The sequence below is a fragment of the Thunnus albacares genome, chromosome 12 (genome assembly GCF_914725855.1).
Source record: "Thunnus albacares chromosome 12, fThuAlb1.1, whole genome shotgun sequence".
In the NCBI taxonomy this organism is placed as follows: domain Eukaryota; kingdom Metazoa; phylum Chordata; class Actinopteri; order Scombriformes; family Scombridae; genus Thunnus; species Thunnus albacares.
Window position 1 is genome coordinate 2,249,837 of NC_058117.1, and position 19,857 is coordinate 2,269,693.

At 38.4% G+C, this 19,857-nt stretch overlaps 1 protein-coding gene across 4 annotated transcripts in view; it reads right to left on the reverse strand.

Moving 5' to 3' along the window:
- The window catches only part of LOC122993661 (cadherin-18-like), a 204,370-nt gene that overhangs the window by 173,865 nt on the left and 10,648 nt on the right, over window positions 1–19,857 (reverse strand). For all 4 annotated transcript variants that reach the window (XM_044368010.1, XM_044368012.1, XM_044368013.1 and 1 more), the window contains exon 2: window positions 4,798–6,286. In XM_044368010.1, the coding sequence (XP_044223945.1) occupies window positions 4,798–5,730 (933 nt within the window). In that variant the 5' untranslated portion in view covers window positions 5,731–6,286. The remainder of the gene's footprint in view (window positions 1–4,797; window positions 6,287–19,857) is intronic.

A 19,857-nucleotide genomic window follows, 5' to 3' on the forward strand; every position in this document is an offset into this window, starting at 1 on the left:
GTTTTAAGCCTGTTTTTCACTAGCGAAATTAGCATTAACATTATCACATTCAACCATAGACTGTAAATGCTGTGCTAATCAAGCTAGCAGCTAGCAGCTAGTGTTAGGGTCAGCTCCACCCTCTCGTTCAAGAATATGCTTGTGGCTCCAAAAATCCAAGATGGCGACAGTTAGAATGGAAACTCGAGGGTTCAAAACGGGAGTCCACAAACCAATGGTTGATGTCATAGTGGCTACGTCCATTATTTTATATAGTCTTTACTAACTTTACTTTAACTTTCAAAGTACAACCATTTCTAACGTCACATATTGAGTGCACAGATTATGTAATCCACTATGAGACAGAGAATGCACTAAAGGTGTCAGGCATGAGTCATTTTTAAATGAGCCAACTGCTCTGAATGACCGAATACACCAAAGGTGTCCAGAGGAAATTAGATTCCTCTGATGTGTCACTTTGGAAGCATCAACAGATATCAAGCAGGGTGGTTTTATATTGTCTCTGGAGATTTTTCCTGGTGGCAATATATATATGTATGTATTTGTATATATATATATTGTTGGAATTGGTGGAGCTTAAAGTAGAAGGAAAATAAAACAAGATTTGTCAGGTGGCCTGATGATGTTCTGTGTCTGTGTCATATAAGTCATGTACGTCATGTGCATTTGATAAGCATTTGATAAGCCAGTGTTACATGAGTGAGCTCAGGGTACTTCAACTTAAGACAGCACATGTACATAGACCAAACACAATCAACTAAGAGTACATCTTCATCACTTTGACAACACATAAAATATGTCCCATATTGTCCCAAAAAAATGTGCTGAAAATAAGTAGAGCGCAAGCAAACATTCACCAATTGACACCATATGCTTGACTTGTGCTGCAAGATCAATGGAACTAAGTTTCTGGGAAACACTAAAAACAGATTAACATGCTAGTGTTTAGTTAACTGTTGCATTTTGCTGATATTGGCATTACTTTCTTATTGTTCAGGGTTACACAGACCCCATTGCAGTATGTGCAAAAACATTAATGATTAATGATAATTATAAAATTACATTGTTTTTCTTTTCTTCTGACCTTATTAAAAACCAATATGTAGAAAAGTATTGAAGCAGTAACACTTCCCTTTGCAACAATTTGGGTTGTCACAGATGAATAGGATGAAAAATACAGAAATGTCCATGAAGCATTGTTATTACAAATTATGTGCACCTTTTTAAGATTTCAATAAAGTAAATGTAACACCCTTTCTACATCAGAATGAATGTTCATTAGAACTAGACAATATGATATTAATATGGATATTTTCTAGTTTTCATATGTATCTCCACATAACAAATATATGCAAAATCACATATAAAATGATCAAAATATAATAATCGAAATGTATAATATAATTTAGCTGTATTACATGAAACAAAACTCTGAAGAAAAAGTCATAAAAAAACTAAAGTTTTTTAGTACAGTGATAGTTGAGAGATGACAGGAAACAAGCTTGGAGAGAAGTAGGGAATGACATGCAACAAAGGTGCAGACATTGCGGTTATGTGACATGAGTCTTAACCAGTAGGTTACCAGGGTGCTCCAAACTTTAATAATTTTAAATGCTCCCTGGACAAGAAAGTTAAAATATTAAAGAACAAAGCTTAATGGCTTCCAATTCACTTTAAACATCATTAAATTAGATGTATCAATTGATGTGTTTTTGCTACCTTCAAGCAAAAACATGTCAGTTCCTTCATATTTTAAGCTGTTAGTAAATTTATTTTGTTTCCATTTGAATTATATTGGTATTTTATAATCTCTGAAGTATCCTGCTACATAGGAAAATCAATCCCAGTAGAGGTATTATATGGCCTGCAGTAAACATCCACCTTTCAATGCTATGCATGTATGTATACATTTATTTCAGGTATATAGAAAGGTGTGCATATCGTTTCTCCTGCTTGCAGAACAGCTGTGGGTGGACAGTGAGCAAGCTGCATCAGATTGATTGTAAATCCTTAAAAACTGAAATCTAAAAAGAGCTGGCACCTTATCACGAAAGAAGGGCTAAATCAAAATTATGACGTATCATCTGTGTTTGCAGTGGGAATGTTTGGCAGTCAAAACTTCAAAGTATTTGTTTGAGTGAAAGTGAAAAGCATGCAGTGCTCTTTTTTATACTGAAAATTCGAGCACATGAAGACAAATGTCCATATTTCTCCAGTGAAATGCTTTTAGCTGTATGATCAGAGATGGGTTATATGTAGCTTTTCAGACTAAATGGATTATAAATCCTTTTAACATAGTGTACTACTCAAGAGCATAGCTATTATATTTAGAACTGAACATATAAATCGTATGCAACTGAAAAACCAGAATGTTGGCACCTTCAAGACACTTGGCGTCATGGAGTTTTACAAAACTCTACATTGCTGTGAAAAGACTGACATTTGCTAGGATAAGCTGTTCTATCTGAACACCACACATGCTCAATGGCTTTCACATTCATATTCACAGTATTCACATTACCATAGTGCAGAATGGAGGACTGAATCCCTCGCTCATATCCACACAGAAAGAGACCTCCCCGGGTTGGTTGTACTGGGTAATAGGCTTAGGCATATCTGTCTTGATTGTTCCTGTGAGGTTGTTCACTAGCTGTTTCCTTTCCACATTTTCCCCCACAACCTGCAGCTCTCCAGTCATTTGCATACTTGAGGAGAAAAGGTGTTGTGACCTTTTCAAAAATAGGCTGAAATAAACTGCTGGGGGCTAGTGATTACTATGTAATGGAATGATTTTTGTGCAAGGACACCAGCAGTGTAGCACTTTGTTTCTACATCTATAATACATTTAGCAACAGACATTATTAGCAAATTGATAATGTAAAAAAAGTATGTCACAGCTATAGCCAGTTAGCCATAATAACTAGTTTAGATAGTTTATGTTTTTTATACTTCCAATGACAACAGCTTCAAAACTGATTTTGTCATAGGGATCATTATGGAAACACAATTAATACCACTGAGAAATAAGGGAGAATGAATGCTCACTTAGCTAATCATTGGACTTGTACTTGATTTATTGAATAGTGCTGAGAAGTTCAAGTGTTGTTTCAGTATCCTTGGGTGGACAGACACTGAGTTTTTATGAGATTTCTTTGTTTAGTTAACTCAGACTACACGTTTTAATCAGCCTCTCTGAACGAACAGAACCTGCAACTTTTATGCTCTCACTGTACAGATCAGCCATGGCATGGAGCTCACACTGAAACATAAGCACGGAACCCTGAGTCGGTTTTGTCCAGTGACCATTCCAATAAAGTTTATTCAAACAAAATTGCTGCATCCTCTATAATTTTGAAAAAGGAGAAAGTGTTATTTGGTGCAGTTCTACTACAAACAGAAAGTTTGTATCAAGTGGCAGTAAAACAATCATTATTTTTCAAAAATATTAGGCTGTAGGCTGCATAAAGCTGATAACTTATGAAATCAAATGTTCTACTTATTGCGATAATTGTGTATATCTATTTTTTATAACAGTAAATATCTTCCAACTTGTGTGTTTGCTGTATAATAACAGCAACAGAAATAAGAATTGAACTATAGATAATAAAGTAGTTAAATCAGTTTGCAAAATCATGCTATCAGGCACTAAAAGTTATGAGAATAACAATAACATTTTCTTAGAACCTCCATCTTCTGTGTTTAAACAGACTTTTAATATGTGTAACCTTATTGTAAGAGCCAACTCTCTTCCGGATCAGCCTATCTACTACACTCACTTTTCTATCTATTGGCAACTCAATGTGGCAAATGCACACTATGTAATTTAAATTCAAAATGTCCCTCTTTAAGCTTTTTGCATTCGAGAGAACAGTTTAAGACAATATTAATAATTACTTGTAATACAAAAAAAATTGGTTTCCATGATGAAATGCCAATGTGGACTAATCTGTGAAAACACAGGGTTCTTTGACAACATGAAGTGCATAAAATAAGAGCAGGATCCAAACTGTCAAAAAAAAAAAAAAAAAGCTCAGGTTAACACGGCTGAACACAACTACTCCTCACTTATGAATATCGGTATAGAGTGTGTCTAGAAGTGGTGGAGACATCAATAACATCTATACACTTGTCAAATTAGCCCTGAAAGGTCTACAAGTTTTACCTGACTTTGTCAATAGGGATCACTGCAGAAATACTGTGAATATCACTGGTAAATTAGAGAAAATTAATGTTCACTTAGTTGCCAAATGATCGTACTTACTGAGAAGAAGTAAGAGTGCATTGACTTCAGCCCTGCAGTAAAATGCAATTAAATCCCCCATGTGTAGAATTTGGAAGTTTCTGATTTTGGCAGCTATTAGCTAATGCTAATGATATTAGAATAATTTAAAAAATGTTATAATCAGATCAGCATACTGGCATTCAAATAAATTGCTTTTAAATAAATGTATTCTGGGTACTGCATAAAGCACACTACAGCATGTTCAACACTTCTGGGACTTATATCATGAGCTGTGCACTGTAAACTGCAGGCACAAAAAACAGAAGACTCTGCATTTTATTTCAAGTATTTCAAGTTTCAAGTGTATTTCATGTCAACAAGACATGAGTGAGTAAGCTTAAGAAATGTCATTGATCAAGTAATTACTCCATAAAATGGTATTGAACAAACACCAACAAGTGCATGCTCTCTGCTCAACACGTGGTCAGAAATGACAAAAAAGGGGGGTTAGGGAAAACAAAGTGGATTTCTTGGATCTATGAACTTCATTAGGAAAAAAGCAGTAAGTATCTTACCTTTCCCACGTACTGAGGTTCAGGTCCGATGTGTTCTTCAAGAACAAAGAATTGGTTCCAGATCCAGCCTCTTTTGGGCCGCTGATGGAAATCCTTGTCTGTGTCCAGCAACTTAGTTTGGTTCCTCTGTGCTCTGATGGATGTTTTGGAGTTTGAGTTGGAGATCTTGGAATCAGATCTGGCAATAGGATTAGTTTGTGAAGAGGGTTGGAGTTTAGAATGAGATTTAGAATTGGATAGTGAAGCCAGGCTGCCACTGGAGTAGATGTTCATAGAGCCAGATGAGTTGGACCATGCGTAAGGACTGAACATTGAAGACAATTTAGTGTTGGGCAAGGAAACAGACTCGGAATCTGTCTTTGGCCCAGTTATCGCCTTAGAGTTGGGGACTGCCTTGGCCTTTGGCTGCGACAGTGATCCAAGGCTTGGTTTTGGATTGGTTTTGGGGCTGATTTTTGAAGATTGCTTAGGGTTGTTACTTCTTGCCAATTGATTAGAATTCGACTTAAAGGCAAACCCTTGCCTTGAATTAGAACCTTGTTTGGATAGAGGCTGTAGCCTGAGTCCAGTGTTTGAGCTTGATGTGGCTTGGGAGACTGCTGATGGGATGTTTATGTTGGACCTATGGTTGTCAGTAAGATGGGACATGGTGTCAAGCCAAGGCTTTAACTGATACTTGCCCCAGAGGTTCTGGCTAGAACTCAAGAGTTGGCTGGGCTTTAGCTGAGACATAGGTGTTTCAGGACTGGAACTTGGAAGCAGGGTTGGTTCAGGCAGTGACTTGAGCCTTGGGTTGGGGTACAGGCTGGGTTTGGGGTTGGCGTGAGGGCTCAGATCGGGCCGGGTCCCATAACAACTCTGGGAGACAACACATAGGAAGACCACCAGAGGACAAAGATGGGAAACTGCAGCCACGCTGGCTGGAACTCTCATTGTAAAGAAAGAATGGTCCAGAAATGTCTACCCCTCTCACCTCCACTGTGTCATACCACCATGGGCATATACAAACACTCGTACACACCCACAAATACACTCAAACACACAGGTTTGCAGTCCTTTTCACGGTGCAGGCTTGCCAGGAGTGTCCACACGGTGTGGTCCAAAGAATCATTTCGTATAGTTCCCTCAGAAAAATAAAATAGAACTCCATAATCCGACTGACTATGTTTAACTTTGTGTGGACATGAGATGTTCCTTATTATGTGGCAGTTTTCTTCCTCACAAAATTGTTCCCATGGCTGAGGAACATTTGGATTATTTTGAATAATTCAGAAATCCTTTCTGAAAACACCACGTTATCAAACATGAACATCCAAGTAGATAAAACAAGTCCATACACTTCCAGTAAAGTCCATTGCAAACTTGTGCTTCAACACAGTAAATATAATATCCACAATGGTCAAAAGCTGAATTCCCTTTTCTTCCTGTTGAAAGCAAACAGTGAATAGCCGATTGTTTGCTCAGAAGCTCATCAGAGGGGCTGCTCTTCCTGAAACAGAGAAGATGAAATCCATGAATAAAAGTTTTTCTTTTTTTTTTTTTACTTGTAAAAGTACTGATAAACTCTAACAAGAACAAAACCACAATACAGAAGACTATTTTACCGTGGCAGCCTCTTTGGAAACCCTTCTGACAGTGCAATTATTTATAGAAGGCTAATTTCAGGAAAATTGCATCACTCAGCAATGTTGATTTAAATAAACAATCTCTTAAAAATTCTGTCTTTCAGATTGGAGAACTACTTTCAAGGCAGACCAAAGCCAAGCTCTGATTAGTGGCGATTTTGTAAATGTATCTGAAGCCCACTAACTTTGAGCACAATGATAATTACCAGTTTGCACAGAATGACTGATCACTGTAATCACTTTCCAAAATTACACAGATGGGAGTGTGTACTCCATTTATGTTTTGTCTTTGTTCCAAGTGTATGGAATTTTTGCAACTGACATTGATCTCCTCAAACAAAAGGAATATATGAGATATATGCCTGTACGTGCAATTTCAGCAGATGTTCTGTTGTGATCATGAATTCACCGACATTGTAATATCAATTGAGTAGTGTATTATATTCAATATACTATTGAATTTCTGATGCCTTTTCAATGACACAGATACAGAAAATGTTTTTCTTTGCATTTGTAGCATTTGAGGATGGAATTTCTCAGCATATGTCTCAGTGAATTATGTGAAATGCACACTGTTAGAATCCTGTCCAGGAGATGACAACTTGACAGCCAGTGTCAAATACTTTATCTGCTTCAAAAAAGTCTATTAAAACAATCCTGTTCAGTCTCTATACCATTCAAATCATTCTCCACCTCCCCAATCTTGTATATCGACTAATTTAGTTTCTCTAAAAAAGAAACGTGAAAGATCTGAATGAAATGAGGAACACTTTAAAAAATATGGTAATCTGTTTCTGCTGCTAGAGAACAGAAGATCTCAAAACCTACACCCTGATATATTATTACCTTAAAGAAAGAGCTCTATCTGTCTGTTTTTGAATTCCACATAGCTTAACTAATGTGCTCTGTAGGTAAGGGTAAAAATTAGCTACAGAAACCAGTTGACAAAGCCAGAAGAACTGGCAAAATATTATTTTGCAATTTAGGGATGTAAGTTTAGGCTTGTTATTCCATTCACAGACCTAACTATTAACATTACAGATGTGGATGGAACTGTACTTTTATGAAAATGGCCATGGCCTGTAGGTTTGTGTCTTGCCCTGGGCTGCTGTGTATTTATGTTTTTCCCTTCAGGTCCAAGTAGGCGGACAATCAATTAGTGCAACTGGGTGCACCTGGCCAGTCCATCCAGAATGCATTTAGGATCAGCCATCCCCATTCCTTGCTCTCTCACTTCATGGCTCTCCCCCCTGGCACCACATGTTTCTTTTGTTTGGATTCGTTTCACTTCTCTTTAGTTTACACCCTACAACACCACACATTTACACATCCATTCACCAACACTACTGATCTACTGACTGACCACTTCACATATTAGATTAATATTTTGTTGTAATTTCTTTAAATTGATTGATAAATTGATTTTTGAGTACAACCATTTGTATTTCCCTTTTTTTTGTCATGGCCTAAGAGCCAGGTCATAACACTACTAACACACAAGCTGTGAAATAAGACCGCCCAGTCAGTTTGGTGTGGGCTGGCTTGCTCTGTACTCATGTGATTGAACAAGCCATTCAGATTTGATGCCCCTTCTTATGTCACATGGGGCGAAGCTAGGCTAAACTGAGCTAAGCTAAGGGTGAAAAATTTGCCCGTATCGCGGGCTGCCTACCGACAGACGGCTGCTGAACACTGGCAAGCTCTGCAGAAGAGAGCCAGCTGGGAAGCAGAGCTGAAGAGTCCTGCATCGCTGCTGCTACTACTGCTGTCTTCTGGAGGAATAAACACCCAAATCTGCTCTTATCTAGAGCAGTTTACCGGCAGGAGGAGTTTGTTTTTTAAACTTTTGGGATTAAGTGGATTTATCTTGCCTCTCAGCCTAGCCGGAGCTAACAGCGGAGTCACACACCACCTCAGCTGCTGTCATCAATAATAAACATCTTAAATGCCGGTGAGTTTATATTTTAATATTACACAGTATGTAGATATCTATGTGTATAAACAATAATGTTGCTGCTGTATTTATGCCTTTAGGTGACATTATTTTGAGTGTGGATGAAGCAGAACAATGTTAGCATAGCTCTGATCGATCTGAACTCCATTCAAAAAACGAGCATTTTAACAGTTGTTTGCTTGTCGTCTTGCAGACAGACCTGACAAAGGATGAATTCAGGCTTTTTACAAATCGACATGATGATGTCATTATTTTGGCATCCTTTTGATCCGTTTATTGCAATTAAATCACAGCAAAATGTAAGTTTATTAATACTCAAACCAGCCATTCTGAGCAGGGCCATTGGGAGGATGAGAAGGCTGCTGTTGTGCTTGATCCTTGTGGTATTTTGACCAAAGCATGTCAGATACATTTTATTAAGACCCCAGGGAACTGTGTTAACTTGTGGAAAAGGGGTATAATATGGCCTCTTTAAACTGTACTGTCAAATTAACCCTGTGTGATTAGTGTCACTGCGCAAGATCTTTTCTTTAAAGCCCATTTTTCTTCAGTTTGCCAACTCCATTTCTTTTTTGTTTTGAAGTGTAACAATGAAAAAATTTGCATACTTCAAGTGGGAAAAGGCAACATGACAACAACAGCTACTAACAAAGGCTTCAAATCCTCCTGTCAAAGAATCTGTTGGTTTGACAACTGCAAACTGCTGCTAACATTCTAGCCAGTAAGCCTGTTGTTTGGCTTGTTTTGTCTTTTCAGCTGTTGTTGACTGTACATACTGCACATGAAGTCTGCAAGATTTCTTTGTATTACCTTTAATCTAGATCACTCCACCTGCCAGCTGCAACAGCCTCATCTACAGGCAACCAAAGCAAAAACAATATGCAAGTGATAAATATTTCATCCATGATGGAGGCTTTCTGAGGGAGTCTTTGCTGAAATGATTCTCCTTTTTTTCCCCTTCTCTGTCTCTGCTTTGTGAGAACAGAGTGATTGATTTAGAGAAAGAAATGAGTGAGAATACATTAAGTTAATGCTCAGGGGCTAATTTAGGCCAGGCAAGTTAATGTGGATGTGTAATAGCTATATGAGATTAAGGGGGTGTCTCCTTGTGCTTGAGGGAATTATTCTTGAAATGATTACATACAAGTTGTTTACTTGTTCCCTCCTATATTAATATGCAAAATTAGATTTACACTTACATAGTAAAATAACTATTGGAGTGTGGATTTCAAAACATATTTGCTTATTATTTTGACCATTATGCCATTCATTCAGTAATGATACCCTGAGGCCTAGAAGACCAATGTCCTTGTAGAAATTACACATCTCCATCGATAATAATTGTGAATTTTTGAACCAAACAATAAATGTGTTCATTGTTTCTAACAATTAAAATTAAAGTATATAAATTAATTAGAACTACATCAAATATTAAAATGTGCTTCTTTATCCCTTGAACAGTGGGTGAACACATTAACTGCAAAAGATAATACTGCTTTCAACATGTTATGTTACTTTACCTTTAATGGCAGCCATTCTGTCCGATCTTATTATACATTCTCTCCTTGTGAACTGCTGTATTACTGCAATTACGTGAATGAATTTGACAGTTCAGGGGCCAAACTGCCTTATCTGTACATGAGGTTCAATGTGAAGCTTCAAGGGTCTAATGAGGTGTAATAAAAGAATAAGCCATGTATACTTAGTGTCCATGGATAATTAATTTAATATGAGAATGGACTGAAAAAATGAGTAACCCTAGTGCTATGAGTACACACAGAGCGCCATAAAAGCACCTTAAAGTCTCTATGGGATTTCAGACATGTTGGATAAGTAAGAGTGGCGGTGTGGATGGGCATTTGGCATGTCATGTTGTATCAGCTCTCAAATGTATGTCACTTTGGATAAAAGCGTGTGCTAAATAAAATTGTAAATTGTAATTGCAAATTGTAAATGTCTTTCCTGCATGCATTAATGGTTGCATTTTGATTAGTCATTAGCACAGTACTAATCATTAGCACTACTCCCTAATCCTTAAAATTTTCATGCAATCAAACACCATTTTTAAACTATTATTGGTTGACATTTTTTCATTCATAGTTATTCAATGTTTTTTGTCATTTCTTCTCTATACAGTAGTTTTTATTGGTAGTTTTTATTCCTGTGCTTATTCCTTTTTACAATAGTTTTTATTCCTGTGCTGGATTCAGATACACAGCAGGGATTCATAGGAGTTATCCAGTATTACTGTTTGTAATTTTATCTCACTGATATCAGCATCATTGTTTACTGTTCACTCTACTACCGTTGTATTAAGCTACTGCTAATGCCAATCCAGCATCTCCAACTGCTGCTGCCTCACATTAGAAGCATTCAGCTGGTGAAATGCGGGGTGCCTTTTATTGTGTAGCAGTTACAGGAAACACAATGCATTTGTGAGTCAGCACTGGCGGTGGATTCCTCATCAAAATAGCTTCTACAAGACAGAACAGTTATTTTCTACATTTTTTAATCAGTGGATTTAACAACACATGCTGAATCACAAATGGAGCTTAGCGCAAATTCAGGCAGGAAGACTATCTTTAACCGTTCATTCATTTCCCACTCCTCTCTCTCTCCCCTGCTCCTCCCGCTTTCACATCAGCTGTTTAGGAGCGTCACTCCTAGTTATCAAATTCGATTCCTCCATGATCTCTAACCACCAATCATGGCTCAGCTGTCAAACTTTAAAATCTGTTTCCCTCTCTGTCGTTGTCAGCTGTCATTCCAGAGCAATCATTGCAACCCTCTTCCGCCCCATCCACTTCCATGGCTGTGTCCCGGAAGCTCGCTCCTCTCCTCTTCATCGCAGATCACCATCTTGCCTTCTCCACTCTCTTACTTCGGCACCAGGCCCGAGTTCACCAGAAGCCGCTACCACACCATCAAGATCTACGCCTTTTCATCACCACCACCAGTGTCTAGACTCCATCGTGGGGTTATCCTATACTACTCTTGCATTCATCTCCCCCTTTCATATCCAGTGACATCACGATGGGGTCTAATCACCAAAGACTTTTCCACCGTCATCTATCATGCTTGTTCAATAAATATAATTTACTTTATAAAGAAACTGAGTGTCTCCTGATTGAAATATCTGCTACTGTGATGCTGTACTCCATGCACAGTGTGCTCTAAGCAGCACTGAGGGGCCTGGCCTGCTAACCTGTAGGCTTCTGTTTCTTCATAGAGCAAATGTGTGAACACTAGGGATGAAATGAATAGTTGAACAATTGCAGGTGATGTACTCAGCTCAGGCCTAGTTACCTGAAACCCTTCATTCCAACAGTCCAATAGCTGCGGGATCATGGTGTCAAGGGTAAGATTAACAAAAAAGTTGCAGTACTCAAGCAGTGCAAGCCTTCCTCTTTCTGTAACTAAAATGTAATTGCAATTAATTTTAAAATTATTTTTTGTCTGATACAGCTACACATAAGCTCTGTAAATCACTTGCCCTGTCACCTTTGAGAAAAAAAACTCAGAAACCAAAAGGGAGAAATTTATATTTTATATTTTTTGGTTTCATGATGGTGCTCCCTAGTTTTTCATTGATTCAAAGAATACCGTTTACGTAGATGGAGACCTTGTTTCCATAAAGCCAGTCAAATGTTGCATAAAGCAGTTATGTCAGCATTCTATCATAGGCAGGGCAGACGGTCACACTGAGCCTGATTGCATCCTGATACAAAACACAAGAGCCACAGACTCAGAACAACAATCCACATTTGCTCTCCTGCTAAAGTCTCCTTCTTATCTAACTTGCAAACATGAACATATCTTATCCCGCAGCTTAGCTTGTTGAACTAACATCAGTTAGCAAGTTAGATATTATTATATTCTACTGGATCAGATTATTCTACAGCCTTCTGGACCGGAAACAATTATCACAGCCAAAGAGCTTGGAAATGCCTCGTCCCAAAGTGGAGCTGCAGGGCATGGAAGGGCAATCTGTGTGACTGTGTGTGTCTTTATGCTGTGCATTACAGAGAGAGACAGAGCAAAGGTTTCTCACGGGTACATATTTAGGTATGTCATGTTCAGAATTAATATGAAATTACTCAGAAATTAAAAAAATTAAACTGTGCATCTGTAGATGTCAGCAAGCTTTAAAACGTTTTTAACAAAGCCTGGTGTTCTTTAATGTAATGTTGAAATAGGTTGAATGCCTGAAAACAAATCAATGAACGAATGAAATAATTTTAAACAGATAAAACCATTTAATCAACTGTGACCTCTTGCCATGCACTGTATAGTATTTGAAGGGATGGGTTCCATCGAACTGTTTAAACAGCCAGATACAAAAGTGTAACTAACTGCCCTTCTGCTGCAGTCCAAGGGCAGAGGCTGCACTACAATTTCTTTTGGTTTCTGGAGATCTATCAAAACCAATTAGCCATGGATTAGCATTCAATGTTGCTAATTATAATGCTAATTGGAGGGGAACATAGGGAACACAGCGGACCTCTAAAGGGAGGCTGAGACTATGACTTGGATGCTGACAAGGTTTCTGACTTCCGTTTGTAATATTCTGTTTATATGTTGGTGCATCTATCTGTCTATCTGTCTATCTATCTATCTATCTATCTATCTGTCTATCTATCACTGTATTTGTTTCATACACACAGCAAAGGTATAAGGAGGTAAAAAGTTAAAGGAGATGCATTGTTAGTCAAGAACATGTTATGGTTTGATGGTGATAATAGTGGTGCCAGGGATGGTGATCATCATGGTTGTGGTGGTAACATCTGTATGATTTCAGCATAAGGCTAAAGGAAAATCTACATGGTAATAACTCATTTTTTCAGGTTTTGACAGTAAACTAACAAGTGGCATGTGAATATGCTGCAGCATGTTTACAAAAATAAATAAATGTTTCATATCTCTGCTCAAAAAATTAAGTTCATTACGAAACCTTATGTAGAATATATCCCACTAAAGGTGTTTTTAGACAGCGAATCGTTGCAGTGGCACGCAGATGGTGGGACCACTCTCGTGAACACACACAGCTCTTGTATGTGACCATGGCAACTACAGAAGCTACAGTGATGGAAACACATTTGGAAAACGATAAAGGAGCTGATTTTACTGGCAGCTATCTGAGTTTCCTGAGTAATACATCTCTTCACCAAACAGACAGGTCAATAACAGGAATAATGATATGAATAAACATTTATGTTACTATGTTAGCAAAACTTACTGTGTATTGCTCACCATTTGGTCCATTTTAAGTCACAACCCGCTCTATTTAGCAACATTACGACATTGCACTGGGTGGATAGCAGCAGCCTGTGGTGTACAGGCTGGTTGGAGATTCAAAATATAGAACATCAATTTTGCCGGGTGGCAGCTGCGATGGCAACCACTCACTGTCTGAAAGCACCTTAGTTATATATATTAAGACAGAGTTGCCCTCTGAAATTTGAATTCTCAAAAACACATCAGTTTAATTTCATAACGGTAAGTTGGAAGCCAGAAATGTTATCAACTTCTCAAGCTTATCAGATATAGGAAATGTGTATATGTTACTTAAATTGATTTTATATTGGAGGACTTAATTGGGCCATTTGTATTGTCTTTCTTTTAAATGTATGCTGTATTCTTCTTTATTGACATTTTATGTGCTCACTTACCCAATGTACAATATGAATACTGTGTACTTGTTTTATACATAATAATGCAGTGGGTTGGTTCTAGCAAATCATAAATGTTGTTGACCATGTATTTTACAAGAGCAATAGGCAATATACTGACTGGCAAGCACATAGATGATTCAAATTCAAAGCCGACAGTAAAACATTGTAGCATATAATGAGCCTTATTCATTTATATTTCGTTTCATGTTTAAGCATATTTCTAAAGTTCAACTAAGCTTTCTTTTCATGAACATTTACCGAGTAAAATCAACTGCTGGTGCTTAAGCACCACATTTACACACCTTCTTGTATTCAAACACTAAACTGCCAATATTTTCACAGCCCTGGTGTCTGTCTGCCTATCATTAGTCTTTTCAGCTAGCCCTGGGTGTCTCTACTTTCTAGTGATATATTTTAAAGATACAGCATTTAGCTTGTAAGTTTCAATCTCCTTTTTTCTGTGGCTGAATGACAATCCCTGGTGCAACATGATTCTGGTATCTGTTGTAATTTTAAATTATATAAGTCAGCTAGAAAAGGCTGAATGAATGATTTAGTGACAGGGTGGGGGGTAAATCTAAAACAGCTGGCAACCCCACAGTTTCACAGTTAGAGGTACACCCCAACACTGAAGCATCTATAACTGATTTGAAGTCTGATGTTCTGTAGTCCTGTATAGTCTTGCGTTTATATTTTCTGGACTTCCGTTACAGTGGAGAAGAAGTGGTTAACTGTAACAAACAGGGAAAAAAATCACAGCTAACACTACACAGTTGTGTGAAACGGAGGAAAAGCCTGCAAACTAACAGGACAAAAAGCCATATATTTGCAGTGTTTTGGAAGCGAAGCGGCTTGGTTCCCCACCACAGCCTGTCCACTTCCCTGACTCGCGTTGCTGGGTGACTCAAATGCCCAGATAACACAATCAAGGTAACAACTCCACAATTATGAACTTTACAAAAGTTAGAGCGCCAGTTAAAGTTTGAACATAACATTGACTTTAGAAGGTTACAACACCTGCTTAAGGTAAAACACTATAATTTTAAGAAGTTACACTGCCAGCTAAAGTTTAAACACTAACAATAACTTAAACTTGGCTGGCATCATTAAGCAACTCAGACATACATTTTCAAATGCTTCCTTACATCTGTTGGGGCGGGCAGTAGTGCGTTTGGTTATTAGCAATGATTCATAATTATCATAGATAATTATGAATTATGAAAATAAGATATTGTTAACCTTAATCAATAATTCGGGCACCAACTGTTGGATCTTGAATCACTGCTCTCATCTCATTTTTTTCAGGTAGCCAGTGTTGTGCTCATTGACGACTGTCTCCCTGGTTTGAAAAACAACTAAGTCAATGGGGGGAGCTTTGTAGGCAGGGTTAAGAATGGGGAAGTCATCTTCTTGTGTGAGAATGCATTCCAAACAAAAAGGCTGACAAGTGTGGATGAGATCAGTGCACCTATCAGTTTGTTGTGAGTCAACTTGTACCGACCATGACAACACTTAAATAGACGGGCTTATTTGATCATCATGACAAACTTGTGCAACAGGGCTGATACGACAGTTACTTAAACAGGAACAGAAAATGGCAAACAAAATGTCAGACTGAATAATGAACCAAAAACAAAAAAACAAAATGGTAATTCAAGCTGAGTACCAGGCAAGAAAAGTGTTGAGGTAGCATTAATTTAAGTCAAGTCAAATACATTTTATTTATATAGCACCAAATCACATCTCAGGGCACTTTTCACATAGAATAGGATCTAGACTGTACTCTTTTACATTTCCAATTTAAATGTTCTCCAGTGTCCTTGAGATGAATTCCTCCCTTCAGAAGTTCTCCTAAAACAAAATGTTTCTCTACTAGTGCTGTTGCCACTTCATTGCTATTCAGTCTTATTGCAATATAAGGGCTTTGATCATCTTTTCTCACACAGAATAGTGTGGATCAGGGTGAGTCACCAAAAACAGGCCTCAGAAAAAAAAGGTAGCCAAGCAGAACCAACACAGAGATGAACCTTTATTTTGTTTTAAGTGACACTTTTTGACAGTGAAAATGTAGCAAATGCTCATTTGCTAAAAAGCTCATATCTGATTCCAGCAGTAGGGATACATTAGAAAGAGGCTTTCATCTCTATAGCCCTCTATCACAATTAGCTGTCTTTGAACTATTTGGTGGTGGAGATTGGTTGTCTCATTTTGTAGAAACCTCTACCATGTTACAGAGGAAATACAGACTGTATAAGACTGTACAAGATCCCCATTCCCTGCTGGAGGATAAGCTCTAAGTTGCTGGACTTTTTAAAAAACTTATCAGGGCAAGTTAATGAGACATGTAGTGCAGAGTAACTTTTCTATCACATTTTCACATATCCTTTGTACATTAAGATGGTAGAATTCCATGCCAAAGGCTAATAAAATAAAAATCAAACACCAAAGACCACCTTTGAACTGAGATAGGGGTTACAGGATAATGGCACATTTCCCAAGATTCTTATAGGTCAGCTTTTTCCCAGGATTCTTATAGGACACCATCAGTAGGTAACCTGAGTGAGTGAGTGGAATGGGACAACAGACAGGACACAACACACCTGTTTTTCTATAGTTTGCTTTTTGTTTTACTTTTGTTATAAGTCCACTGAAATTATGTATGACATGCCTAAAAGTGTACTGAAACTAGAACACAAGTTGAGAAGAGTAATACAGTCGGCAAACTGACTCAGTGATGTCAGTTACACAGTCAACATAAGCCACTGGTCATACAATAGCATGTAAGGTCGTAGCCACAAACCCCTTGGGGTTGGTGGGAAAAAAAATGATTCAGATAAAAATCACGATTCTCATCTTCTATGATGAATCGATAAAATGGACACATTTATCGTCCTGCAGTCAGGTGACCGGTGACCATGGAAACACTACTTTGTGCCAGATACGTTTCTTGCTTGCTCACATTTTACAAGATGTTCTGTTTGGTAGGCGACTTTCCTCAGTTCGGTATGCTCCATGAACCAAACAACTTAGCTGTAGCATGCTAATGGATGTATGCTAGCCAGCTTAGCCAAGTTAGGCTGGTTACCTTGGTTACTCATGCTCATGTAGTGTCACTGCCGTTGAAATGACAAAAAAGAGACTCTAGCTGGATGATCCTCCCATGACAATGACAGAATGTAGCACTATGACTGCCTTAAGAGGCTGTCTTAAAATATGTGCCATTATCCCCATATTTAAATGATGTCATATCTCCCCTGCCCCCCTCCCCTCTCTGTGACAGTCAGCTTCGCACTCCACCTTTGAGTGAAGTTGTTCAGAATGACTATAAACCCATTTGATTTCCGATGTGGTCAGACAGCACGTCGAAAGAACCAGTTCTGAGTGACCATAAATCAGCATAAAACATCTGTCAGCAGGTGTCGTGACTCCTTGCAGAAAGGTTGTTTTCCTTTTCCATTGCAGCAATTAAACTGTCAGTAATAGTTTCCACTGCATCAATTAAACTGTTTCAGTAATAGTTTCCACTGCAACACAACTAAACTGTTTCAGTAAAAGTTTTAGTCAATGAGCCATTGTTGGACGTTTACATTTTTCAAAATAAAGGTCCAAAATTTTATTTTTTAGTGTACCGATAATGAACCAAACCATGACCTCAAAACCGAGGTACATTACAAATGTTTGACAGGACATATAGGTCATGTTGCAAAATTCCAATGCTACCCGCTGTACCAAAACAACCACTGGAAAGCTGTAAACACCCAACCAGCACTAATTTACTCAATAGGATCAAATGTGGGCTAGTCAGTACCAGACAAATATATGAAAGCATTCATTACAGCTAACGCCCAGGGTGAGTATGTGCAGAGACGGGGCTACACATGTTCAGATGCCTTGCTCAAGGGCACATCACAAGTAGTCGTTGCAGTTCGAGGACACGTGTTGCCAGTGGGTTTGCTTACTCAGTTTGGTGAGCTTTCACTCATAACCTCACTCTTAAGCAAAAAAGCTGCTGCAGTCTACACTTCAGAGACTTAAACCTACAGGGGCCTCTAATGCACTACCTCTGCTGTTAGAAGAAGCACGCACTTTCACAGTTAGTGAGCAATTTCTCTATTTGCTGCTAAGATGTCCCTTAATACTATACTTGCATTTGAGCAGAAGTCATATGTAAACCATTCTATATTCACAGACAAATTCATACACAAACTGCTGCATCACCCACGTGAAAATAAAGACTCATATATTTTTTAAGATGTCACATGTAAGTGCTGTCACATCACAGAAAGATCTGAGTTTGAACCCCACTGGGGCTGGCTGTGGGATATATTGAGAGGACTTTGTATGTTGCATCTATGTCTCTGTGGGTTTCCTCTCACAGCCCAAAGACATGCAGGGCTCCAACCTGCCCAGAGGAGTGAAAGAGACTGTGAACGTGTTTCTCTGTCTATATGTGTCAGCTGTTGCACATATAGATGTGGTGACCTGAGTATACAATGTATACCACCCAATGCATGCTGGGAAACATTACAGCCCCCTTAATCCTGAAAAATGTTTAAAAGATAGATGAGATGGATGTTGGAATATGGATGATGTATATCCTTTGTAAACATGCTCTTTGAGTGTGAAAGACCTTGGAATAGTAGTAATTTGACCAAAACAATCTTAACTAAAGGTCCACCTACGGTACTAGCTTCTTCTGTGGCTCTCAACCAAGTCTCATGGTCTTCATCAGCAAATGGAGTTCAGTTGTCATATCATGTCACTTAAAAGTCATTTATTTTGCCTTTTGTCTTCAATAGGTATGACCCCTTTCATATAGACTTTATAATTACACCACCCAGTTTCATACCATATTGCATGTTTTGTGTATGGTGATTTAAAATGAAAGTGTAATAAACTACATGATCACAAACTATGTGGACGCCTGGACAGTACAACACATAACACTGCAATAATTTGCCATTCGATCCAATTCATCCCAGAGGCGTTGGATGGGACTGATGCCAGTCAAGTAACTTCCACACCAAACTGGGATGACCATTTCTTTATGGAGCTGGCTTTGTGTACAGGGGCTTTGTCATGTTGGAAGAACACTATTGTATCATAATATGCTCTAGCAATGAGGTTCCCTTTCATTGGATCTAAGGGTCCTTGGCCAGACTATGGAAAATAGCCCCAAACCAAAATTAGAGAAGGCTACATACTTTTGGTTGTATGGTGTATACAAATTATTTTTTTGACCCACACATAACTTTAAAATGTATTTTTCAAAGTAAATTCTTAAAGGGGCCATATTAATAAAAAGTCATTTGGGTCTTTAACATGCCTACTAACACAAACTGTGGAGTAAGATCACCCAGTCAGTTTGGTGTGGGCTGGCTTGCTCTGTAATCTTGTGATTCAACAAGCCATTCAGATTTGATGCCCCTTCTTACATCACATGGGGCTTCATCAAGATTGTACCATCCCTACATCCATGTCTCTAACTCAGTCTCCACCCAATAAATTTCCACCATGTTGTTCTTGTGTGCTGGCCAGGACCCGGCTAAGCTAAACTAAGCTAAACTAATGGTTAAAATTTTGTGTGTATCATGGGGCTGTACCACGGAACAGAGCTGCTGCTTGCTGACAGACGGCTGCTGAGCACTGGCGAGCTCTGGAGGACAGAGCTGGGGAGCAGAGCTTGAGAGTCCTGCGTTGCTGCTGCTGCTGCTGTCTCTGGAGGAATAAACAGCTGATTCTGCTCTGATACGGAGCAGTTTACCGTCGGGAGGATTTTATTTTTTAAACTTTTGGGATTAAGTTGATT